The 27,754-nt window shown below is 31.1% G+C and overlaps 1 protein-coding gene across 5 annotated transcripts; it reads left to right on the top strand.

Annotated features, from left to right (window-relative positions):
• Positions 1–1,240: 1,240 nt before the first annotated feature.
• LOC114298984 (putative 3-hydroxyisobutyryl-CoA hydrolase 3) lies at positions 1,241–24,419 on the top strand. Of its 5 annotated transcripts, none has more exons than XM_082869873.1 (15): positions 1,241–1,292; positions 2,693–2,773; positions 11,874–11,942; positions 13,181–13,244; positions 13,420–13,499; positions 14,028–14,111; positions 16,511–16,595; positions 18,028–18,081; positions 19,332–19,417; positions 20,548–20,669; positions 20,828–20,888; positions 21,376–21,474; positions 22,034–22,135; positions 22,691–22,732; positions 24,101–24,419. In XM_082869873.1, the coding sequence occupies exons 1-15, from the start codon at positions 1,254–1,256 to the stop codon at positions 24,239–24,241; spliced, it is 1,209 nt and encodes a 402-aa protein (XP_082725999.1). In that variant the 5' UTR covers positions 1,241–1,253; the 3' UTR covers positions 24,242–24,419. The 5 variants fall into 5 exon arrangements, with proteins under 5 accessions (XP_082725999.1, XP_082725997.1, XP_082725998.1 ...); XM_082869871.1 differs by having other exon boundaries at positions 17,980–18,081; XM_082869872.1 differs by lacking the exon at positions 24,101–24,419 and adding an exon at positions 23,826–24,067 and having other exon boundaries at positions 17,980–18,081.
• The last annotated feature ends 3,335 nt before the right edge of the window (positions 24,420–27,754 follow it).

Here is a 27,754-nt window from a genome sequence, read left to right as displayed (position 1 = left end):
TTGGGTTGTTCTCGATAAGAACATAAGCAACTTTCAAAAGGTTGAGATAAAAAAGAATTTTTCATTTCCATCTTTTAAAATAAACTCCCTGGAACTTGAAAGGCTAGTTGAGATCTCTAATTTTATCATTGATTTTTTCTGGTACTTGTTTCATGGTTGATCTCCTTAAAATTATTGGTGAAAATACCAGAAAAATTATATTTTATTGATAAATAATATAAAGAAAATGAGATACAAATAGATCAGACTGAGGCACGGAAATCTCGTTTTCTTTAAGGAGATCAAGCCCACTGCGGTAGAAAGAACCCAAATACCGATGCAGTAGCCATAAAACTATGACTTGTCCCCTACAGGATACAACAACCCAACCACTTGTCGTATGATTCTGGCCAACTTTGCATAAGATGGTGAACCCAAAGCTCTACAAAAAAAAAAAAAACACCCTTCTTTGGCTAGTAATCTTTCAAGTATAAAAAATAGTTGGTGAGGAAAAGACTAGATGAAATGAACTATTTATAGGCCATTAAGACCTTATAAATTACACTAAAAAATAATGACCATTAAACTAGAAAAAATGAAAAGTCTTCAAATATTAACTCACCGCCAAATTCATGAAATCCAATTAATCTTTATTCATGAATAAGACAAAAGGTCACCAAAACAACGAATCATCATTCATAAATAAGATGAAATTCATGAATAAGATAAAAAAAAAATTATAAACAAAATACATAAATAAATAAATAAAAAATATTAAAATCGTCCAAGAGTAATTTCGTCCACATCCATTCATTTAATGAAGTAGCAATGACGAACATGGGCAGGTGAAGAACCAAAAGCACCCAATAAATACAAGACCAACACTGACGAGGACTCTATAAGAAAGTGTACACTGCAGCTTACTAAACTTGCATGCAATTGCTCTCCTTCTCTGTGTTTCCATACTTACAGGTTTATATCTAGTTTATTATATAAAACACATAGCTCAAAATATATTTTTGAAATTATATCATGCATTTTTTCATATTCGAATAACTCTTACATATGTAACTATCTAAAATTTTGATTCTTTCGGTTTTTTCCTTCCATTTACATTTAGATTGTTTCTTTCAACTGTCATTTTTGTACATGCATCGCATGATTATGTAACCTTTCTGGCATATATATTGAAGAAATGTTGGTTGATTGGAGGTACTTCAAATCAAACTTACTGCTATTTTTCTTGTGGGTTTCAAGGTTTGCAAGCATCTCTCATGGCTTCCCACAACTTGTTTGAGAGAGACATTAATCCGGTACTCCATTGTATTATTTTATTTATTTATTTATTTTATAAAAAACTTTGTTCATTTCAATGCTAATAATTTTTGGTAATATGTTTTTGCAAGTAATATGGTCATCGTTGTTGTCTTTGTTGCTATATAGGGTATGCCTGGCACAGTTTCTATAAAGTTTAAAATTGATAATATGAATGTTAAAAATACCTTTCCTTAATTTTAAATAATTAAAATTTTAAACTTATTTATGCTTAATAAATCTTAAGTTAATTTTACACTAGAACTTTGATACATATTTTAAAATAAAAAAATAAAATGAAATTATAAGTAGTTCTGTAAACAACAAACAATCTCAGGAGTTATAAAAACTGTAATGCATTTGTTTTTTGTCATTAAAATAAATGGAAAACTAACTAAGCACATGTGGTTTTAAATTATGATTAAAATAATTAGTATTCGCATTAGTTCAGGAATATACATAAAAATCATGATTAAAATGAAAATAATATGGGTGGGTACCTCTTTAAAAGGTCTCAAGATCAACTCTAGCATAAGATGCCATTTGGTGGGGAGATTTTTGATGCCTTAAATGGGTTTGCTCAGCTCTTGCCATGGATTTCTCTATCCTAGGGCGGACAATATATCGAACGAAAACTTTTTGACATTTAAATAACAATTGTTTAATTTTTCAATGGAAATTTTTTTATATATAAATTAATTTATCTTGCTTTGCAAAATGCAAAATTACTAATTTTTCCCAAGAAAAATTTTCTAACATACTTTTACAATTTATAATATTTTTTCGATTGAAAAGAAAGGTTGATCTTATTTGAAGAAGGCTTCTAGCATGCCTTACTATTTTGAGGGCCAAACCAAAAAAATGGTCATTCATTAACATTCTAGCAAATGTGCCTTTTATTTATTTGATCCAGTGTGAGGGCTCAATAACTTCATTTTTTGGCGTAAAGAAATAACAAATTTTTTTAAGGATCCTAAAAATGGAGGCCTTCTAAAATGTGGGGTCTTAGGTGATTGTTTAACCTGCATAATGGACAGGCCACCCCAGCTATCTTTAACACTATATATATTTGATTAAAAGATATGAAAAAGGAAAGAAAAAATGTAGGTAAAATATAAATAAAATATAATTATATTTTACATAATTTTACATATTTTTTCTCTTTCTATTTTTAAATCACTTTTCAAATCTTTCAACCAAACACAGTGTAAAAGTAGGCTAGATAATTACAATGTAAAAAAAATAAAAATAAATACATAAATATAAATATCTCTCTTAATAATATAAGCTTACTTAATATGCAACCACCCCCCCAAAAAAAAGAGAGAGAGAGAGAGAACAACAGAAATTTATGTTCGTATTGCCAAACAAACATAAACTTTGTATTTTTATTGATCAGGTGCTGTTTGCGGAGAACTCATATACGAGGAAGGTTACACTAAATAGACCACAAAAACTGAACAGCCTCACCTATGAAATGGTATATTTTTATTTTATTTTATTTTGGTATTATATGAAATGGTATGTTGACTTCCTTTGGTTTCATATTTATTTTAGTTTAATAGAAGGAAAATTTATCTATTTTTCTTTGGTTTTCAAGCATTTTCCTTTGGTTTCTTTATTTATTTTGCCACTAACCCCAAGTGATTGTCTACATTATACTTGTCGTCCAAAATTACGCAGAAGTTAATTTTATAAGTAGCTTGAGAAAAATTGTAAGGGATCAAAAGTGAAAGAAAAAATATTATAAAAAACTAAAGTGAGAAAATCATGAAATATAAGAAAAAAAAAATGTATAATTTACTCTACCTGAAATAGTATTTGTACATGCTATAATATGATATTAGCGGTTGGGCACACACGATGTGTGGGCAAATTAAAAAAATATACATCACAAATTTATTATAATAATTTTGATATAAACAAAATAAAATAATAATTCTTAAAAAAATAGTACTCTTTTTAAAAATTATAAATTCAAAATTCTTAGAATATTTATAGTCAAATAAATTTGATATACACAAAAAAATATATATATAAACAATTACGTTGATTTTTTTTTTATATAAACCAAGTAAAATGCTAATCAATATTTTCCCCTAAGAATTTGATAATATAATGAAACTTTTCATCTTTTTTTTTTTATTTTTTAATGAAGAATTTAAAAAATGTAATTAAATTAGTACACACAAAATACAAAAATACAAACCCATTAAAACACTTACAATCAAAGAGATTTATAAAAAAAAATTAAAATAACCTAGCCAAAACCTAAAAAAAAAAAAAAAAAAAAACCTTAAAAGTAATGGACACCAAAGACAATAAATGGAAACGCTGTATGAATTTGAAATTCATATAGAATTTCAAAATAAAATGGTCATCTCTCAAAACCTATGTCACTAAGAAAAGTCCTAATAAACTGTTTGGTCACAGAGAAAACTTGGGATACGTATTTGTAATCAATGGAGGTTGAGCCTTCATGTTGGAGGTTCAAAGGGCGAGAGAAAACTCTGAGCAAGAAATGTGAGAACAAAGGGGAGAGAGAGAGAGGGGTAGTTTTTTTTTTGGGTAAACAGTATTGGGTAGTTGATTGAAAGTGGAAAAGGTAGGATGTGGTTCTTTTTCTCTTTTTTTTTTTATGGTCAAATCACTTAAATTACATGTGACAGTGCATGGCAGAGCTTTCGAGAGACTAAATTCTCACTTAATATAATAATATAGATAGAATAAATAATGTATATATAATTTTTTTTTATTTTATTTGTTATTTTTTTAATGAACATGATCAACAAAATGAAAATGTGATTTTTTTATTAGTTCTAAACAGCTAATTAATGAACATAAAAACATAAATAATAAATGAATACAATTTTTTTACTAAACAATTACAAAATTTATGCTTTAAAAAAAAAACAAATAAACACTAGAACACTTAAAAGGAGAAGAAAATTGATGGTGTTAAACAACTCCTTCAAAAGTTATTAGTTCTAAATAGCACAAAATTGTAAAGCAACTTGAAAAAATATAATAACCCGACAATAGGTCATCGCAAAAAAAAAAAGTCAAGACCTACAAAATTCTCACATGGTGATGGGGCATTAATTATCACTTAGGTTGAACTTTTATATGGTGGGGAAAATGGAAAAAGAAAATTCATAAAAATATGGGTCTAAAATTCAAATCATAATGAAACAATACTGTATACATGTTTTTTTTTTCATATATATATATATATATATTTGTAATTTAGATTGAACTTTTATATGATGGGAAAAATGAAAAAAAAAATCATAAAAATATGAGCGTAAAATCCACATCATAATGTATATAATTTATTATTTTATTTATAATTTAGATTGAACTTTTATATGGTGGAAAAAATGAAAAAAATTCATAAAATTATGAGCTTAAAATTTACATTATAATGTATACATTTATATTTTTTTTATTTGTTATTTTTTTAATCAACGTGATCAACAAAATGGAAATGTGAATTTTCCATTTGGAAAGTAATAGTTATAAACTGCTTATTAATAAACATAAATAATAACTAATAAATAAATACCATTTTTTTTGCTAAACAATTACAAAGTTTATACTTTAAAAAAACAAATAAACAAACAAAGAACACTTACTATAGAAGAAGGTCAACGGTGCAACCCTTCAAAAAGTTGTTAGTTCTGAAGTCAGTTAGAGGTGATTGCATAAGTCAGACATTGTGTGAGATCAAAGCAATCTGGAAAAAATAAATTTCTACTAATAATGAACAAAATTAAACTAATAATGAAAAAATGGATTAAACCTTCTAAATAGAATTAATGCTCGAAAGATGTTAATGGTTTAGGGAACCTACCAAAGAAGTATAAATTAACGGAGATAATCTCAATCTGCCATTTAGATATTTGAAATGGGAAACATAAAATAGAATTTAAAAAAAGAAAGCATTTTATAACCAAAAAGTAAAATTTAAAAAAAGAAAGCATATTATAACAAAAATCCTGTAATTTACTTTTAGAGCATGGTGGGAATTAGTGGCATGCAATACTTGGTTTCCAATTTGTTGGCTCATGTCTTAAACAATGTCTCTGTCAACTCTTAATTCAGAAATCAATAATTATTTTAACACATTGTGATAGGAAGAGAGAGAAGAGAAGAGGAGAAGAGAGTTTGCCTCATGTCTTACTAAAAACTCTGGACTGGTGCAATGGTAGTTAGGAACTCTGCCTGTGCAGTGGTAGTTTGTGTCTTTATATCTCTCTTCCCCCACTTTTTTGTTTTTGTTTTTGTTTTTAACAATTTTGTTTTGGCATGGCTTTGAAAGAGAAAATTATTATAGAAAGAGAGAAGAAACTAAAAAATACAGAGGGAGATGGTTATTAGACAGTTACACATTACCTGAACAATTTGAAAAAAGTTCCTCGAAATAACTCTTGTGTTGTCTTCGATTGATGGCCACAGGCCAGAACTTCCAAAATATGATTAATTGCCACATCAAACATCCCAAGAAATGCATACCATGTGTTATTATGCAAACTATACTGGCAAATGCTTTAGAACTTACTTTCCAATTTGGAAATGAACATGATCCCTGATATGTCTCCATTTAGTTCCTTTAAAAACAATTAAAGAGGGTGGTAGAAACTGTAGTAGGAACATGGAAAATGTGCTTTTTTTTTTTTTTTTTTTAAATTCTTCTTGAAGTTGAGTATTAAGTAGTTGGTTAGGAAAATAAGCAAACGTGGTTTTTTTTTTTTTTTTTTTAATGTAATTCACCTAAATTCCACATGATAGGAGCTTCAAGAGACCAAATCTAAGGTTCACTTAATATAATAGTATAGATGTTATGAATAATACGATATATTATGAATAATAATTGATAAGTTATAAAATGATATAATATGAGAAGTAAAGAAGTGAGTTAAATATGTGATTTAGTCGGGATCACATTGGTTTGCAATTTTGTATTTGTTTTTTTCTCTACTCTAAAAAGTTTAGTTAGGATGAAAATGGTGAAAAGTAAGGGAAATAAAAAATAACAATAATATTTTTTTTTTCTTCTAATTTTGTTTAGTATAAAAGTAGTGAAAGTTATAAAAAAGTTAATTTTATTGTACAATTCATGATAACATGGTAATTAAGCTTATACTAGTTTCTAACAAAAAATACAAGAAAATATAAGAAAGTTTAAATTTGTTATAGAAATAGTTACCTAGGCTCCATTTATTAAAAATAAATAAATGATAAAAAGTGAAGTAAAATAAAATAAAAGGAAAATAAAATACATATTCTTTTATGAATTTAATTATGATGAAAATTTTACAAGAAAATAAGAATTCTAACTACTTTTTTAATAAATTTAAATTTTATTGTATTTTCCTATAATTTTTGCAACTTTCTTCTATGAAAGTTTTAATTTTTTTTTAAGATCTTGTGATACCGTTGTACCAAATTGATTTGATCTTTTGTCGGTTTTGTAATGAAAATTTTCTTTTCGATCTAAAAATAAATAAATTATCATGCTATTATGAGTTATACAAAAAAATTAAGCCATATTTGGTTTGTTTCTCAAAATGTTTGATAAAAATAATATCAAAAAATATTTTAACATTTTTTAAATTATTCATGACTTTTCAAAATATTGATTTTTTGTTTATTTATTTCATCAAATTAATTTTATTTTATTTAAAAAATATATATGAAATAGGTTTAAGAAAATTAAACCACACACGGGATTAACTTCCTTAGAATTTTCATTATTAGGCACTATTTGGCATGTGTTAAAATAACACATATTATTTTAACATATTATCTTATTTAGGTCATAATTATTTCATTTAAATCACATTATTTCTTTATCACGTCATTTTAAACTCAATCTATATTTTACATTTTTTTATAAAAAAAATATAAAATGTACTAATTTAACACATGGAAAACAACAAACTTAATTTTTAGGATAAATTATGCAAATGATTCCTGTAGTTTACACGTTGTGTCATTTTGGTCCCTCTAATTTCAATTTGCTCGACTTCGACCTTGAATTTTGAACTCTGTATCATTTTGGTCCAATTAATGGAAGTTAAGAAATTGGACGAAAAATTTGCACGTGATTGACATATGATTGGTTTCCAAGGGCAAAACAGACATTTTGCTCTCACTCTCAATTAATTCAATGATTTATCCATCTAACTCAGAGTGAGTTAACTTACTCTCATTTAACTCAATGATATATATGTATATGTATGTATATATATATATGTACAAAGAAGAGAGAGAGAGAGAGAGAGAGAGAGAGAGGGGATAAAGAGGAGGTGTCGTCGAAAAGCTGAGGGAGGGAGAGAGAGGTGGCGTCGATGGCCTATGAGGGATGGCAAGGCAGTTGTTGTCGTGAGTTTGGAATGAAAGGAGTGAGGTGATGGCGTTGCGATTGTAGGAGAGGTAGGGTGACGCGATGGAAAGAAATCCTCTAAAAGAAAAGAGTTTTAACCAAAACCCTGAACCCTAATCGACCAAGGCCATCTAGGTCGAAATACAAGGGGGTTCAACAGCGAAAATGTAGCAAATAGACTGCCAAGATTCGAGACCCTTTCACCGGAAAAGGGTCTGGTTATGCACTTACAACACCATCAAATAAGGTGTCAGGGCTTGCGATTTGAAGAAGCTTGAATTCAAATCCATGACTGCTTCGTCAAGGAAGAGTTACAATCACAATCAAAACCACTCTTCTTTGGTGGCAGAGGACTTTGAAGCTTATTGTCTCACATATCCCCATTGTCTATCATCGAATTCGACTCTTTAGATTCAGCTTTAGTTTTAAATTCACATGTCGATAGAAAATTAAATGTAATATTGAATGATTTTGTTGTGGACAAGACCATTGTTGTTGATTATTAGAAAATGCCCAATCAACGACGCATCCAACTACGACGGCGACGGAGCAATCAATGATGGTGATCCCTTTTTTTTTTTTTTGTTTTTTTTCTTTCGCTTATATTCTCCATCTCTTTCTCTGTTTTTGTTCCTTTTCTTTTGTTAGTTATGGAGATTTGTACATATGGGGTTTCAAATTTGAAGACGTGGCTAGGGTTTGTAGGTTAATTTTGTGTTGTGATTTTTGATCTAGGGTTGAAAATTAGATTTTGTTTTGTAATTTTTGATAGTTATGATGATCTGTTCATGTTGGGATTATTGTTTGGCTGAGGCAACGATAGCAGAAGGCAGTGGAACGGCGCCCGACCGTGGTCAGTGGTTCTGTTCAATCACAAGCAAAGAAGAAGCTCAAAAAGAAAGCCAAATGTCTATTTTACCCTTAAAAACTAATCACATGTCATTCTTGTGCAAAATTTTCATCTAATTTCTTAACTTCCGTTTTCAATTAGACCAAAATGATACAAAGTTTAAAATTCAAGATAAAAAACGAACAAATTAAAATTAGAATGATCAAAATGACATAACATATAAATTATAAGGATCATTTACATAATCTGTCATAATTTTTATTTATTTCACTTTTTACCATTTAACAAAAAATCTGCGGCAAGATGTGGATCGGGTCGGGCGGAATTGCCATTGCACCCATTGACTTCATTACGCCCCTCTCTCTCTCTCTCTCTCTCTCTCTCTCTCTCACACACACACACACACACACACATCTGTGGCTGAAACGTCCATAGGTGCCACCATACACACAGCTCCTCCAACCATGACGGTGGTGGGTTTTGGAGTTTTGAGTGTGGCTGTGGCTGTGAGCTTGCTCAGGTCTGCTACTACTAGGGATTGCATTTTGCAAACATATGAATTCTTTAATCGGAAGCCAAGGTTCACATTCTTTCCCTCATTAATTCTATGTTTTTCATTTGATTTAGCTGGAATGGAGGAATGCAATGTTTACTATTTTTTTTTTTTTTTTTTTTTATTTTATCTATGTAAAATCTATTACAAATACAATATTATTCACCATTCCAATTCACTTTCATTACAGTGAGCCAAACACTTTGGTTTGGAGATTTGAGATGGGATTTGAAAATGAAAAGAAAAAATATAGGTGAAACTTTCCCCGTTCAAATCACTTTTCAAATCTCTAAATCAAACACAGCCTAAGTCTATTTTCAGTTTTCTCATGGTTTGGAATTTAAACCACACATATGGAAATATTTAAGGTCACCGTCACAATTTGGTGGTGCTACATGTATCAATTGATATACCAATTAGTATACCAGCATATGTTGTTATGACATTATTACTAATTTTACCTATTATACAAATTACAAATATCCAAAATTTTTAAAATTATGCTACATCATCTTTAACACACTAATTGGTATACCAATTGGTGTATGTAGCATTATTCATCACAATTTGGTTTTAGAAACTGTTTTTTTTGTCAAGCATTCAATAATTTTCTCTTACACCCCGTTTGGATCGTGAGGTGAGAAAAGAAATGATTATGTTTTTACCTAGGTGAGAAAAAAAGGAAATGATTTATTTTTTCTCACCATTAAGTTTGGATGAATGCACCTATCTTGTTTGGATAGAGGAAGAAAAAAAAAAGAGGACAGTATTATATTGTCTTGTATTTTATTTTATCAAAATAATTTTTTCATAAGAATAATTTTCATATTTTAGAAAATTTTCATTAAACTCAGTTTCCTTTCTCACCAAATCTTACCACTTTTGGTGGGAAACAAAACATGGGGTTGGTGGGAATCCTCTTCTCACCATCTGTGTTACATGGACTCGCCACTTTTGGGCGAAGCACCCGTGTCGACACGACACAGGTGCGGGTGTGGGAATTGTGTCGGATTCGCCTGTTCGATCTCGGACACGGCTCTTCACAGACAGCAAAAGAAATAAAAGAGGAGAGAGCAAGAGAGAACCTGGTCGAAGCTCCATCCAATCAATAGAGTCGAAGCTCCATCCAGTCGAAGATCGAAGACCTCCAATCGAAGCTCTATCGGGTTGATCCAGTCGAAGATTGAAGCTCCATCAGTCGATCGAAGCTCCATCCGGTCTCTATTTCTCGCCTTCTCTCTCTCCCTCGCGATCGCGATTGCTTCACCTTTTCTCCTTCTCCCTCTCTCTGTCGTTTTATCTTCTTCCTGATTCTGTCTATCTATTCATATCTATCTATTATTATAATAGCTATAATAATAATAATAGTTAATAACTATAATAATAAATATTATTATATATATTTAATAATTATTATATAACATATAATATATTTATTAGATAATATATTTATCATAATAACTATTATTATTATATATTAAATAATAATTATTATATAACATATAATATATTTATAAGATAATATATACTTATATATATTAATAAAAAAAATAAATACATGTATGTAAAATAAAATAAAAAAATTAATTAGAACATATTGTTTAAAAAATATAATAAATAAATTAAATAATTAATGTATATTAAAATAAAAATATTTATAAAAAATATATATATAATATAACTCATCTCCATAGATTTTTATTTGTTATTTATATAATATAACTCATCTTCATATAATAAATATATTTAAAAAAAAAAAACTATTTAACATATCCCCGTACCCGTATCCAAATTTGGATACATATCCACGTATCCTTAATTTTTAATTTTGAAGTGTCCAATCCCTAGATACGCACCCGCACCCGATACCCGTACCCGAGTCCGTGTAACCTAGCTCACCATTTTTCATCTATTTAACTATCCAAACAAGTGAAAGAGTTTCTATTCTTACAATTTCTTTTCTCTTCTCACCAAACTCCTCCATCCAAACTGAGAGGCATGACATGTAAGTCTGATTGGTTCAGGAATTTGGAAAGGGAAAGGAAAAAAGTGTATGAAACTTAGGTAAAATATAATTATATTTCATTCGCATTTCACCTACATTTTTCTTCTTTTTTTTCCAAATTCCTTCCAAAATTCATGAACCAAACACAGCCTTAAGTGGTTGTAACCTGTGTAAAAATCATGAAAACGATGTTTAGTTGTTGCCATTGTTGCTTGTCTTGAATATTTAAACACTATATATATACTAGAAGGTGTGCACACCTTACGGGTGTGCTATGAAAATCAACCAGTTCAATGTATATGGAGAATTTTTTATCAATTGACAAAAGATGTAGACGAAGGCAAAAGAAAAAGAAAAAGAAAAAGAAAAAGAAAACTGTATAAATTATCAAAATTTGTGTCATATTTTTAAAGAAGACAAATATAGCTTGAACTTTGTGTCATTTTTGAAGACATTATACGAATATCTTTCTTTTTATCATATTCAGGAAGAAGACAAGAATGAGCTCCTCCTTTCTAAAAAATAGAGACATTTTTTTCTTACGAAAGTGATAATTTAAATTAATATACGAAGTTTGATAATTTTGTTAATTTGTAATTATCCATGTGTGTGGCTCTCTTTTGGTTTAAAAGATGTCATTTTTGTGGATCAGTTTATATGACAATGTCAATGCGAAAGGCTAATTAGAAAGGATACAACTTATTGGCATGTCTATTCTATTTAACTAATCTTAATTTATACTTTTAGAAAATGAAATCTATTTATTTTTTTGCTTCATGTGCAGATTTCTCAAATTGGAGCAGCCTTGAGAGTGTATGAGGATGATTCTAAAATCAAATTTGTAATTTTTAAGGTAAGACAACTATTTTTGAAAAACGTCTGCTAACACCCACAGTATAAGAAAGTAACCTATGGAAGGAGCATACCCAACTAATATCAGCCTGTTCGAAACTTGTGATTCCCATGGAAGACACTTTCCCTTCGTATTGATTCATTACCGACTGAATGGGAAATGCTTGCTTCTATTTCCTCCCTCTAAGGATGATAAATAATGTATTGCATTTAGAAACAAAGAATTTTGCAATTAAACATGCAACTTTAAAAGAAAGCTAGAGTTCCCATGTAAAAATCTCATCCTTTGTGTTAATTTCACACCATAATACTTTAATTGGCTTTGTAGTATTTACACCAAACACTTATTGTATCTTAGTTACGACTGCCATATTTTCTAATATATTTACTTCAATATAGAATGAACAAATTATCATTATTATTATGTTTGTTTGGTCAGGAAGGAGGGGGATAGGGTAAGGAGATCTTGGAGTTAGACCTCGGGGGCTGAGCTTGACTGACTCATAGGGATTTAGTGCTTTTTCCCCACACCAATTTCTTTTGCTCGCACAAATTGATTAGAATCTAGCAAATATTCAAATTTTAGAATATGTATTTGAGGGTGGAGATGGAACAAATTATTGTAGGATTGTTAAGACTATTTGAATAGTGGAAACTATGAGCAATGCTTCAGATATCCAATAATTAGGGATGCAAACGAGTCAAGCCAAGCAAATACTCTACAAGCACCGAAAAACCTTGTCACCTTTTCTGTAGCTTCTAATGAAGTTTACTACTAGAAAATGATATTTGTCACTGAATATTATTTCACCTCCTATGTATATCCACTCAACAAATCACATATGGACATGTAAAACACAGCATATTTAAAAAAAAAAAATTATAGGACTCACCATGACAAAAAATCACATAGGAGGTGAAGAGTTCTAGTAAAATATTGCAATCATATACAGCAACTCTCTTCCTACTAGCCTCATTTGCTATGGTTTGCATTCCTTTGTAATCATCACCTGTGTTCAAATTAACATTCCATCACATCACCATGACAAAGCAAAAATAAATGTTAAATAGCCAGCTTAACCAATTAATGCCTCAACAATGATTTGCTCATCCCTGCAACTTCATTGATTAATTTGCCGCTCATTGATGAAGCACGTACACTTTTTTTTGCGTGTTTAATTTTCATTACTGTAGTTATTAATAATTTATGAGTTCTAATCTAGCTTTTATTTTTGAAAGGGGAAGGGAAAAGCATTTTGTGCCGGTGGAGATGTTGTCAGAGTGGTTCAATATAGTATAGCAGGTTATAAGATGTTTCTTTGTTTGTTTGTTTTTTTTTGTTTTACAAATCATTCCTTTTCTTTTGCCTGTCCTTGAAGAGACAACAAACTTTCTTCTAATTTGAGCTTTCATTAATGGCACAAATGTTATATGTTATCAATTAGTATTGAAATGAAAACTCTTTTAACTTGTGTTAGGACATTGGAGCTTCGCTGCAAAGTTTTACCAAAAACAACTCTGTTTAGATTATCTACTGGCTACTTATAAAAAACCTTTGGTGAGATATATATATATATATATATATTTATAAGTAACTTAAGTTCAACCGGACCTGTTTGGTTGCTTGTGTTTTCGATTTCTTTATTTTTATTTATGAAAAGTTTGGAAACACCCATCATTTCATGAGGAGTGCTAGGAACACAGATGTGTTCCACAGCAGAATAGAACACAAATGTGAGACCAAATGGTGGCACTCACATGTGGACCCCACCTTTGTCTCACATTTGTGTTCCATTCTGTAAAACACATCTGTGTTCCTAGAATTATGGCATTTTCATATCATTTTTATTTTTGTGCGAAAATAGTTTTTAAAAATTTGAAAACAACTTTTTGGATTTCCTCAAAAGTGGGTTGTTTTTAGAAAATTTTGCTGAAAATAGTTTTCAAAAACAGTTTGCCAAACAAATTTTCTGTGTTTTTTGGAATGAAAACAGAAAAAATGAAATGAAAATACAACCAAACAAGCCCTGGTTTTCCCTTTTTGTCATAGCTAGCTTATTTCATCTAACTAAAATTGTTATTGAAGGTTTACCTTATTAATGGAATTATAATGGGAGGAGGTGCTGGACTATCCATGTTCGGAACGTTTCGCATTGTCACTGAGCATACTGTATTTATCTACCCTTTATCTTTCATTATGCACGCTCTAGTTAATTGGTATGCACATAGATTGATTATTTTCCAATTACATGTTTGTTTGATGCAGTTAAATTTCTTTTTTAACATTTAAATATTTATAGCATTTTCATTTTGTCGCATTTGTCTCCCATAAAAAATGGAAGATAGTTAAACACTTTTTTACAGTAGAATAAATTCATCTTTATTCAAATTCTTCAACATAACTTTTGCTATTCCAATTCCACATTCATGTAAATGGAATGTCCTGCAGTCATGTACAACAGATTTTCTATAATTTGAAAATTATAGAATTCAACGTAAGAAATTCTGTTAATTACTTTCTAACTATACTATACTATGTCACACCCTAATATGATTTTAGATGTTTATATTAAAATGAGTCCAAAATGCAAACATAAATGTGACTTAACATATGAGTTTTGAAAAGTAATAAGTCCTCAAAATAAAAAATGAGGCATCACCTAACTTTGACTTAAGTTGTGGTAGGTCAAAATTGACTCTATATTTGTCTATTAGAATAAAAAAAGGTTGGGGGGTTTGGTTAGAAGTAGTGAAGGGGCTAAGCATCCTACATCGTCCAAAACTAGGTAACCTTGTTTCCGAATAAGTTACTTGTCATTTATGGGTTGTGGCAAAGTTAGAAACAAAATGATCGGCTTCATTTGTTAGAAAAGAAATGAAAAACTTTGTACCCACGCATTGATTTTGCATTGCTATTTGCATTGCTATTTGCTTCATTTGACAAGGTAAACTGCTTACTAAAAGTAGGCCCTGACCTCGATGCTCTTCATTTGAAAATGAGTTTTTTGAATATTTTCTTGAAAACATGAGAAATCATTTTTGGGCTCACTAGCCAAAGTAAGTTCAAAGTGGAAATTTTTGCTTGATAGTTAGGGGAAAAAATGTGCTTGAGGTAACAATTTTAAGCATAAAATCTAAATCCAAAGGTCTGGAATAATGACAGTTTGTGCATATGACCCAAAATTCAAAAGGTGAGTTAAATCCAAAGGTTCAAAATGGCATTTTCGACAAAGTTCAACATTCAAAATTAAAGCGACATTAAAGGATATTTTGAGTACATTAATCAAATTATCAAGCGCAAAGTGACATATATAGTATCCAAACAGACAATTTCAATGTGAAATTAAAAGATGCTAGCCAAATGAGCAAATTCAAATTTACATTTTTGGCATACCAGACTTGTTCAAAGTGAATATATTAGGTGTTCTAAACAAATTAACTAGTTTGAAATACATTTTAGGCAAACGAACCCAGTAAACAAGTTCAAATTGATATTTTATGCATACTAACCAAGTGTACAAATTCAAAGTGGAATCTTAGGCATAACAACCACAGCGATATAAAGGTTGAAAATGGCATTTTAAAGCATATAAAAATCTAAATTTATAGGGTTAAAATGACATTTTAAACAATACGAGCCGTATTGATAAGTCCAAGATGACATTTTAAAGTATACGGGCCAATGATAAGTTCTAAATGAGTTATTTTCAACAGTGGTCTTGTTGGCTCTCAAACCTTAACCATGGCTCTTGTATATGACTTGGATGCACCTACAAATGCTTCTTTACAATATTATGCTGTTTAGATCTTAAATTTATGAAGGTATTTTTGGAAGGAAAAGAAAAATGAAGAGGGATTTGTGAAAAAACTTAGCTTCTATTTCATTCATTTCCCCCTCTCCTTTTCTTTTCCCTCCCCAAATCTAAGATCTAAACACAGCCTTAAAATCCATCTTCCAGTCTAATAGTTATTCCTTTTTTTTTACTATCTTCATTTCAACCAGTCAACTGCTTTTGTTAATATTGAAAGCAATGCTTCAAATGAATTTAGGTCCCCCATTACATTAACCTTTTATTAACTTTGCTTCTCCTATATATGGTGTATAGATTGCACATCTCACAGCTGTATATGTGAAGAATGAGATAACTATAAAAAAAAAATTTTGACCAACAACCCAAAATTCATTTCAAGTATGTTTTAAGACATGAAGACTGAAATAACTATGATTGTAAATGTTAATCTTTGTAAGTATGTTTTAAGACATGATTGCATAATAAAAATACTTATTTCTTTGACTAAACTTACCCATAAGGTTAATGAGTTTTAGAACCAGAGTTTGTGGAGTTTAAAATTTTGTCTAGCACCTTGACAAACATTATTATTATTTATTGCATGAATATATGTTGCAGTAATACTCCACCTTTCTGTAATTTGTATGATAACATTAGTGCATATGCATTTGAAAATACAAATTAAAAAAGAAAGAAAAACTCAATCAAACATACATTGCTTTAAACTTCAACCATGCACAAATCCTAACATAATTCATTTGTGTGATGTCCAATTTAGGTGTTTGCCATGCCGGAAGCATCAATAGGACTTTTTCCTGACGTTGGTGCCACATGTTTTCTTTCTAGGTTGCCAGGCTATTTTGGTATCACTTTTAACTCTTATTTTTTCTGTAACAACTTCATTAAAATTTTAAACTATTTGACTTTTCATAATTTTTATATTACTTTTAGTTCATTGTGTACTTTCAGATTTTGGTCCTTATGCTTTACTACCCTTCACTACCCACAACGACCACATTTTGAGATCTTACCTCTTTTTGGTGTGTTTCCCTTTGTTTATATAATGTTATTGACTTCATAAGTTTAGGCATGCATTGTGGAGATGACAAAGGTTGTCACTTCTAGATATCGTGTGCTCTTTGTTTTTATCTTATCACAAGTTTATCCTTACTCTCTTAATCATGTATTTCAAATTCAAATCTCCCTCCTTTCCCACCTAACCTAAGAAAGATTCTTGGGTCAACCTTGACTTGCTAGCCTTGGCCAGCTCTGTCCTTAGGCTTACTGTTCAAATTTTCCTGATCAATTGCCCCCCCTCATATCTGCAGTATAATGTGACATATTGGGGAAATGATGTAATGCATTTAATGAGTAATTGGCAAATTTTATTTTTTCGACACGTAGGAGAACCGTTAATGCCACATTTGACATGGCTATTGTGTTTTGTCTTACATTTGCATGTTTTTGGTGTTCTAACCATTTGTGGTTGTCCCATCCGAAGAGGATCTTCTGCAATTTATAGTTTTGATTTTTGAGCTGTAGGTTTCTTAAAAGCACTACTTTGTTCTAGCTTTGTCTTACAGTTAAATTTGGAGCATAAGAGTTGACAGAGAGAGAAGAGATTTGCTGGAATAGGAGGCTCAAAACCTAATTAGGTTTCTTCCCTCTCTAAACACATGTATTTATAATAACAAAGGAATAAGTACAATGACACTATTATCCTCAAGCACATAACTTAACACTGCCTTCTCTTTTCATGAGCTTATCTCTGACAAAGATTTTGAGCTGTTTAAATTCTTCTAGTGACTCCTATGATTCTTCTGTGTGTCTCTCTTCTAATGACCTTTCCCAGATCCTCTTCCAGTTTGATTGGATTGACTTTAGTTGTCGTTTGGGTGTCCCTTGCCATTACATTCCATCTCCTAGTTGTGTCTCATTCCCTCCAATAGATCATGTCCAAGATTAAGTTGTACTTTGTTGTAGACCTCTCTTGTCTAGCCTCTGTTAATCAGGAGGGAGAGGAAAATCTACCCTAGAAAGCACATAATTTGGTACTTATATAGGCTCGCACCCTTACAGCTAAGGATTTGGACATCATAAAGTCCAAGTTCAACATGCTGAAATGATTGGACTCTGACTCTCTTTTCCAAATAAGTATGCTTGCTCGCCTTCTGGAAATGTTTTTTCCTCTAGTGTCAACCAGTTTTTTTTTTTTTTTTTTTCTTCTTCTTCTTCTTCTTTCTGTAGTGTCTACTATCTCCTTAGAGGATGGTTTGAAAGACAATATTGCCTTAGGTCTTCGCCAGGAGGACAGAGGATTCAAGACCCTGCTTTTTGCTAAGAATTTTGGTACGCCTCTATTTTATCCCTTTTTTGTTGGTCTTCTATTTTGACTTATCTGGTGGTCTGTCCTCTATAGCCATTGTGGCCAAAATGGTTGTTCCTCAATTTAAGTTCAGTACTGTCATTTGAGGTTATGGCCCAAGCCAAGAGGAAGTTGGATAAGAGGGAGAAATGAAAACTTCTTTCTCCACCATCAAAATTAGAATGCTGAGGCTATCTTCACCAAGTAGAGGGATAAGGAAGACGGAAGACGTCTCCAACTTTCAATCTTTCCTTCTGGAAGACGCCTTTGATGGTTCATACTGCTACTTGCTCCACATTGGAAGTTTGGAATTGGCTTAGGCTTCCTAAGAGGTTTCTTCTCCCAAGAAAGAGAATGTTGAGGCCAATGGCCATAGATCCCCATGTCCTGCCCCTACTCTTGTGACTGGAGATTAAGGTAAGGTGATTGACACCCCAGGTCAACCTTCTGCCCCTAAAGGAATTTCTCCCAACACTTCTCGTGGTGGGCGGCCTCACTCTATTATGGAGAAATGTGAGATAACAGTGAACAAGTAAAATTTTGTCAAATTTTTTCAGATTTCTATTCATTATGTGTGTTGTTTGATAGATTTTGACAAGATGAATTCAAAAATACAATTTTTTTTTTTTATAATTAAAAAAAATAATGTTGATCTAGATCAAATGTTATTGAATTTTAATATTCCAAGCAATTCAAAAGTAAGGGGTTACTTGCTAAAGCGCTATTGTGGGGTGGGGGTATTTTGGTCATAAATTGGCCTCCCAAATATTACAGGATTGGAGTTGGAAAACTTTTTTTTGTGTCCTTGTACTAGTATAATCTTATAATGAGGGAGCTCTCTAACATCTAACTAAAGCTCCCTTTTAATTTTTTAATTTTCAATTTTGGGAAAATAAGGACTTCTTAAAAGATTTCCTATCTTTTCATTTTCGACTTAGCTGTGGAGACCACTTAGGGAAAGGGAATCAAATGCTCCTTTTAGACTTGTCAATGACTATTACAGTCATTTTTTTATAACTATTACAGTCATTTTTTTATAAGTTGCATAATTGTTCTTTAGTTACTGTACCATTTGAATTGTTCAAATTAATCAAAATATCATGTGTTTCTATCTTATTTTGAATTGGGGCTTGAACCAAAAACTGTCCAATATTTTAAACTCATATTGTCCAATGTTTTAAACTCATATATATAATTTTTTCTTTATAATTTATCACATGCCCAACTTGTACAGGAGAATATTTAGGGCTTACTGGAGCAAGAATTAATGGAATTGAAATGCTTGCATGTGGCCTTGCAACTCACTTTGTCCTTTCAAAGGTATTCTAAAATGATACTAGCAATAAACCTGTGCAATGAACAGAAATCAAGAAACGAAAAAGAGTTAACATACTATTTAATATTACCACTAAAATTTACTTCTAACTCACAAATGGTATAGATACTTTTTAAACGTTAAGTATTGTGCACAAGGGAAAGAAGAACATAGTGCTATAGAAGTTTCAATTCCTAATCATTTTGCCCATTTTATTTAGACCCAGCTGATATGAAGTTTAAAATGACAAAACAATCATAATTTTTTGAAAAATGCTCACCTTTAAACTTTTGTTTTTCCCTCCTGAGATGGGACAGCTTGGACATTTGTGCAAAATTTGCATAATAAAGATGAAATATGAAGTGTTTTGGTTGAAAAAATGAGACCTAATAGCATCACTCTTTTTAAACTAGCATAAATTTCATGCTATGCACAATCTTAAAAAGAGAATAAAAAATTATATTGAAATTACTTTATGAAAAATATTGTTTAGAACGTAGATGGAAAATTGGTTGGAATAAAAAATTTTAATTATTTTTTCTCACGCTACATTAAAATGTATTTAATGCATCCATTAATGTAATATTGTAAGTACTAAACAATGCACAATTGAGCGTGACCTAATTGATCACCCACCTAATTGACCACCCACGACTCTACTGTCTCGGTGGCCAAGAATTGTCATGTCCTTTGTTTTCGGTGCTTTATTTTACTTCTCTTTTGTTCCTTTATTCCACGGGTGTTTATTGTAATAATAGTGATACATCATATTTAATTCTATATTACAAAATAAACCAATATGATTTTGGCCACTTGTAAAAACATAATTATCAAAACTTGGTTCATAATAATGTTCGTAGACAACTCCTTTTCAAAAAGTGACTTTGCAACTAAGAAAAGGATTGGAACATTAAAGGTTTTAAGGTCCAACGCTATATAGCAATGGTTTTTCACCGTTTTATTTCACTAGGATCATTTTTTTTTAATGATTATTTCTAAGGAACCTACGTAGAGAAGATACAAAATGTTGTCAATAAATCGACATATAATATTTTTCTTTTCATTATACTCTTTTTGTGTAATACAGAATATATTTTTGTTCTCTCTCTCTCTCTCTCTTTCCTTTGTACCTTAGGATCTTCAACCGTTAGAAGATGCGCTATGTGAGTTGGTTGCTGCAGATACATTGACCATTTCTAAGCTCGTCAGCAAGTTCATATACAAAGGACATGCAAAGCAAGATAGCTTTCATAAAAGGTTACTTAGTTATTGTTGTTTTACTTCAACCTTTTGTTGGCTCTCATTCACCAATTTGTTTTTATATGCATTTCTAGTGCTTTTGTTGTGGATTTTTATTATATAGGACTGTATCATGGACAAAGCTCTTGATTTTAGTGAAATTTATTGATGAGCAGAGTAGAGATCATCAACAAGTGTTTTTCTAGAAAAACAGTTGAAGAAATCTTATCATCACTAGTAAGTAAACTTGTCAAAAATTATTCCATTTGGTATATATCTATCCTTCTCAGAAAAAAGGTTAATTATACTTTTGATTCCTAAACTATGCACTACGTATCATTTGGTCTCCAATATTTTGATTGTGTCAATTTCATCCCTAAAGTATTAAATGTTTCCTAAAGTGGTTCCGTGTTTGACACCATTTGTATTAGCCATCAGAATCAAAGCTAAATTTGGAAACGAAATTGAACTTCGTCATCCAAAAAGTTATCTCAATAACCTTTTTGCTGAAGTATATCTTTTGTTTCCAAATTTATCCTTGATTCTGAGCTTTTATGGATGATGTCAGCTCGAGAACTACTTTAGGATACATTCAATACTTTGGCAATGAAATTAGTACAATTGAAATGTTGAAAACTCAAATGACAAAGAGCATGTGCTTCAGAAATCAAAAGTGCAACTAACCCAAACAATAAGTTTTCACTGGTTCTTTTCTTTTATTTAGGAAGAAGAAATGGAAACTGGAACAGATAAGTGGATTGTTGAGGCAATAAGTTCTTTGAAGTCAGCTTCACCAACGAGTCTTAAAATTACTTTACGATCTGTAAGAATAATAATAAAAGCTCTCTTATTTTCATTGAATTCATTTGGAAAATTCCTTGTTACAAGTGCATTATAGCAACACTTAAGATGAGAGGGCACATTTGTTTGTGTGTCAGTTTGTATTGTGTACCCTCTTACAGGTGTATATAAGAGTAATGCTATACAAAAAAAAATTCATATATAATTTTCATACATAATGATGTGGCTTGTTGTGGACATTTCATTTCAAAACAAAACAAAATTGAAGATGGATTTGTGTATGAATATAATTTTTCTGTACATAATGAGCATCTATTTTGATTACAACAGGATGTGTGCAAATTTACGATACAATTTCGTTGAAGTTACGACCCAATTACATCTGATCATAACTCCTAGATATGACTCAGTGAAGTCACTAATTGTTGGAGTTATGGTCTGATGTGATTGAGTTGTAATTTTGCATTAATCAAACCATAAACGTTGAAGTGTGCATCATGCACACCCTTGGAAGGTGCGCACTACAGATTCAACCTTTGTTCATTTCACTCTTAACATAATCTTGTTTGGTTCTTGATTAGATTAGAGAAGGAAGGGTGCTAAAACTTGAACATTGTCTCAGTCGTGAATTTACTCTCTGTCGTCATTTCATGCGAAGAACGGTCAACAATGATTTCTATGAGGTATATAGAATCTATTGTTTTCATATATTCTAAAGGATGAAATATGTGTATGATCCTTAAAATATGGATTTGGTATCATTTTTTATTCTTGAAATGTTAATTTTGTTTCTGTTTTTTTTTTGTTAGTCAAATTAATTCTATTTCAAATGGACCATTAAAATCATTAACACAGTAATAATAAAAATCTACATGTAATCCTTGAAGTATGTGTTCCTTGTCACATTAGTTCCCCAAGTTTTTTAATTCCGTCACTTTAATTCTTAAACACTAATGAAGAAGATAAAGCATATTCTTACAATTTTAGGTATTAAATTGATAAAGTTGTCACTTTAGAAAACTCAAATTTTAGGAAACATTTCTGATTTTTATTATTATCCTTTAATGATTTAGACGGTCATCTAAAATTGGATTAATTTGACTCAAATTAGGAACTTTATGAACACAATTGACAAAAAAACAAAAGTGACAAAGAACATGTACATAAAGGATATAAGTTTATTTCATCTTATTGTAAATTATAACTTTGTTTTTCAATCATGTAACATTAACTTGCAGGGTGCCAGAGCTATGCTAATTGACAAAGATAAAAAGCCCAAGGTACGTACCAAAAAAAAATAATAATAATTGCATGTTACCTTTAGCATTCCTATATTAGACTACTTGCTTTTGTTTCAACATTAACATTGGATCTTGAATTTGTAGAGAAATTTATAAAAGAAAAAAAAAGAAAAAGAAATAAAAGCTATTTTTCTATTTTTTTCTTCATCCATAAATTTCTCCACAAATCTGAAATCCAAGCAAAGCCTATAATATATATATATATATATATATAACCTAAGCAAAGGGATGGAGGAAGAAGACTATTTTATCACGTGAAACTTGATATTATGGGTATGTTTGGTTTGCATTTGAGAGATGAGTTTCAGAAAAAAATTTCTAAAAAATTGTTTGGTTTGAGTTTTTCTCAAAAAAATTTCAAAATCACTCTCTCTCTCACACATCAATCAATCACTTTTTCTCTCTTCTCTCTCCTTCTCAATCACTTATTCTCTCACACACATCTACTCAAATTCTCCCAAAATATCAAATCATCCCAAACTCCCAAAAAAACAACTCTCCCAAAATATACAACCAAACAAACCAAAAAAATTTCTAAACTCTCTCCCCAATTTTTTTTTCAAAAACAACTCTCCTAAAAACAAACCAAACAAGCCCTATACGTTTTGGGCTAGTAGTCCAACAGGTTATTTGGTAGTCATATTGACAGTTTCTGATCCACATCTCTACAGTTATTTAGAAAAACTGATATTCATTGTAGAATATAAGGATTGGAATCTTAGAATATAGACGATCATGTAGTATGTAAAGTACTTCAAAGCAAATCTGTAATCAAATATGTAAGATAATACATGTATTAGTAAATTTGATAAAATCATTAATTACGATCATACGCTCCCTTAACTCAGTTGATTGGGATGTCAAATGTTCCTGACTGGTGGACATTCTTGTGATGACAGAGTATATTAGAGAAAACATTTGCTTTACATAAATTTTATTTGATGTATATTCTAGAAAAACAAAACAATGCGGAAATGTAGAAGCGGTTCAAGAAAAAAACTTACTCGTTTATCATTTTTCTTTACAGCGAACGTAAGAATGACTTATGTTCACTTCTTAATTTGTGCTGTAGTTTGTCACTTCAATCAAACGATGCCATGAATCCACAGCACAACAAAAGCTCTCAGCACACACTGAGAAAATGTCAGAATTTTCCCCTCAACTGAAGTTTGAACAAATAATTATCATTATTTAGGTTCTTTGGATTATAGAAGTAATTACAACAATGAAGAGGATTTGTCTACAATATGCCTAAAAAATATGAACCTGTACTACTTTGAACCGTGCTTGTAATTTGACCGTTACTATGACTTGTTTCTTCTTCTTCTTTTGTTTTTGTTTTTACAGTGGGAGCCTCCACAACTATGGCAAGTCAGTGAAGAAATGGTAGATCGGTTTTTTGCTGAAGCTGAGGATGATGATGAATGGGAAAATTTACATCTTCCTAATAGATCAGGCCTAAGTAATCCAATGAAACCAAAGCTCTAAGTTTTAAGGCAGCAAAAAGTGAAACAATCTATGAAGAACACTAGAGGGCAAACGAAATTTCTAATTGGAATGCATGTGTACTCTTATTTTAATTATGCCTTTTGATATTTGTTGGGATTATGCCGAAACATTAATGTTTTCAGTTTAAAAAATGGGTAAGATATTTACCCTTTCTAAATATTGCTGAGTACATACACGAGGATCTTAAATCAGTAGATGAATATGATTTATACAAGGCATAGAAAGAGGTACAATGGATAGGATGGGACATGAAGCTACATACATCACTCTCTTTTAGATGAGTTATGCTTTTAGGAGTTTACTTATGCACTAGGTCTTAGTTTGTTGCTTATCGGAGACAACTAGCTTGGCACTACTGTAGGCTCTCTCAACCTCACAACGAAGAGAAACATCGATCAACACCCTACTTGCTCCAAACTTGGCAAAATAACATTTTACCATAGTGAAAAATGTATTTTTCAGAGATGTTTAGTGTTTTTGTTTCCCCAAATGGTTCAAGAATAATATTAAAGGAGGAGATCAAACGTCATAAGGTTAACTATCTTTTTTTCCCCCTCCATAAAGACTTATTTTTGCCACCTAATGCACGATCCCATTTTGAGTTTGGTTAAACAAAGCTTTAATAAAAAAAACCTAAAAGTTTGCAATACATATTTTTGTAATAGTTCAAAAAATTCCATAAGATCAGGACTATATTTTAAAAATTTTAACTGTAAACATTTAGAATTTAAATAATTTCCTGGCTTGGCCAAATATTTTGGTTTTGCATTTTTTTTTTTTTTTTTTGCGGGTACAAATTTCAGCTTTGGACACTTGAAATTCGAATTGCATTAAATTGATATATGTATATATATATATATATATATAAATTTGGCCAACTGGAGGTATGGAAATTGATGTTGGAGAAAAAAATAATAATAATAGTATTCGCGATAAACAATGAACCAGATCAATATGTTTAGGAATATCTCTCCAAATTATTTCTGACTTTCTGTTTGAATGCATTATTAGCGATAAAATTATATGAGAATATTGAGACAACATAATTTATAAGATTATCATTTGGTCGAAAGTGTATTTAGATAGAATGACAGAAAAATTTAGAAGCAGAACATCATATGGAGATAAACATGACTTTGACATGCAAAGAAAAGAAGATAGGATAGAGGTTGAAAATCAAGAACATCCACATTTGATCAAAATACATGGTCACTCCCTACCATTTTGAAGTTGTGTCAGCAAGATTTTTATATACACAGCCACTCCCTCGCGGACATTACTTTCAGTATTATTATTATTATTATTATTATTATTATTATTATTTAACATCAACCAAAATGATATTTGAGATTTCTACAATATTCTTTTTAAGATTATTAATCACGGACACTCCACGACAAGAAATACTTAAATCACTTCTAGGGTTGAATAAGGAATCCGTAAAATTCATAATTCGATCCAGTTTAATCCAATCCGGTAAGTTTGGATTGATTTTTTGAATCCGTGGTTCGGTTCCAGATTGAAAAATTAAAAATCCGTAGTCCACGGATTGGTTCCGGATTGGAATCGATCCGAACCGTATACAAATATCCTATATTTATATTATATACCCTCCCGTATAGTATCTTCTCTTATTCCATATAAAACCTAAATCCAAACCTAAATCTGCATAGTATCTTCTTTTATTGTTTTTGTTTATTGGTTTTTAGTTTTAATTTGTAATGGTCGAAATACTTATAGTGGAACTAGTTTTCTTATGATTGTTTAAATTCTAGAATAGTATATTGCTATTGTGGAAAGACACGTTGCTATTGTAGAACTAATATGATACTATGTTTATATTTTTATGAAATTAAAATGTTTTATATATATATTTTTTGTTATTTAATTTTCTGAATCCGTTGTTCTAAATTGATTTAATCCGTGTTTAAATGGATTGGTTCGGATTGGTCCCACGATTTAAACGGATTGGATTGATTCTAATTTTTCAGGAACCGTAGATAACGAATTGATCCTGATTTTACCCAAATCCAGACAATGCTCACTCCTAAATCACTTCATTACATTTGACAAAAATATAGACACACTTTGATTTTAATTTTTTAAAGACATTATTATTATTAATTATAATAAAGGAAATTAATGAACATTACGATCAGCAATATCTTTCTTGCACTTAATACATTAAATTATGAATACAACATATTTACTATTCTTTATTTCATTTCATTTTTCTTTTTTACAAAAAATTAAAAATTTAAACGGTATGATAATTGAGAGGGTAATTTATAAATAAATATTGGCCGAGCTACGGTCCTTTAGTCTCTGTTTTGGGCCGGACTAAAGGCCGAGGTGTGGGCTTCGAATAGCTCAGTCCTATGTTGTATAAACTCCAAGCTGGGCAGAGGTACTGTGGACCGAGCTACCTAAACAAGTGGGTCTGGTGGTTAGCTGAGGTGTTGGTGAGAAAGGAGGCCGGGCTTGGTACAGCTCGGGTGAATGCCATCTGCATCATTACTTAATTGAGTATATGACCGAGGTAATATAGCTCGGTTAGGTTACAGCAGCTTAAACAAAGGAGGTAACCATTTTACTTGACTGGAGGAAGTCAGAGTGTTATCATGATAGACATTCTTCATTGAGCTTAAGACTCCTAGAAGGACTCTGCTAAGGAGAGTAGAGTCCTACTAGAATTGTGCAAACCATCTCACTTGGTTGGTAGTGTGAGTAGAGTATTATCAGGATAGATACTCTTTATAGGGTGTGTGATTCCTAGGAGGACTCCTATAAAGAGAGTTGGAATCCTACTAGGATTAGGCCAAGTAGAATCTATAAAAGCTCATAGCAGGACCTATGTAAAGATATCCTAATTCTTACTCTAGAATAGACAGAGCTTATTATCTATTGTCTAATTGCTGACTTAGGCATCGGAGGGGTTTCCGACAGACACCCGCCGATTAGTTTACGTTTGTGTTTTCAGGTGGCAAAGCAACGTTGTTTGGAGGAGTGCAAACTTGATCAACAGGATTATATGATAAGATTATTTCGCGCTCATACAATTGGCGCCGTCTGTGGGAATTGCAATCACAAAGAACGAACCTCTTGATTAAGTTTTCTTTCAACTGATTTCAATGGCGCATAATGAAGACTTGCCACACTCTGCCATTGATGGGCAAACCCCGGAGGGGAGCGCGAAGGCGCGAAGGCTTTCCTTTTATCCCGCCCATGGCAGAGTTAGATCCCCAGCGACAAAACCCGCGGAGGGATACCCGTGAAAGACAGGGCTCCAATCCTCGTCACTCCCAAAGCCCAGAAAGGCAAAGGTGAAGGTTGGATCCTCAAGTTCTAGAAGATCAGGTAAGGGAGTAAGATGAATTGATACAAAGGATGGCGGCAGACATGGAGACTATGAAACGCCAGATAAAGGGCAAAGGGGCGACAGAAGAAGAGGTGTGCAAGAGCAGGGCATACCCTCGCCACTCAGAAGATCGT

Source organism: Camellia sinensis, chromosome 5, assembly GCF_055761805.1.
Source record: "Camellia sinensis isolate YWXY chromosome 5, ASM5576180v1, whole genome shotgun sequence".
Taxonomy (NCBI): Eukaryota; Viridiplantae; Streptophyta; class Magnoliopsida; order Ericales; family Theaceae; genus Camellia; species Camellia sinensis.
The sequence above is the reverse complement of the archived record's forward strand: the minus strand, read 5'-3'. Positions and strand labels throughout refer to the sequence as shown.

Bases quoted from the DNA above. Each gene is read 5' to 3' on its own strand.
- LOC114298984 (XM_082869871.1), top strand. From the start codon at position 1,254: ATGGCTTCCCACAACTTGTTTGAGAGAGACATTAATCCG. The intron at 13,245-13,419 runs GTTATAAGATGT...AACTTGTGTTAG, and splicing joins GGTTCAATATAGTATAGCAG to GACATTGGAGCTTCGCTGCA. The intron at 21,475-22,033 runs GTAAGAATAATA...GTTCTTGATTAG, and splicing joins TTAAAATTACTTTACGATCT to ATTAGAGAAGGAAGGGTGCT.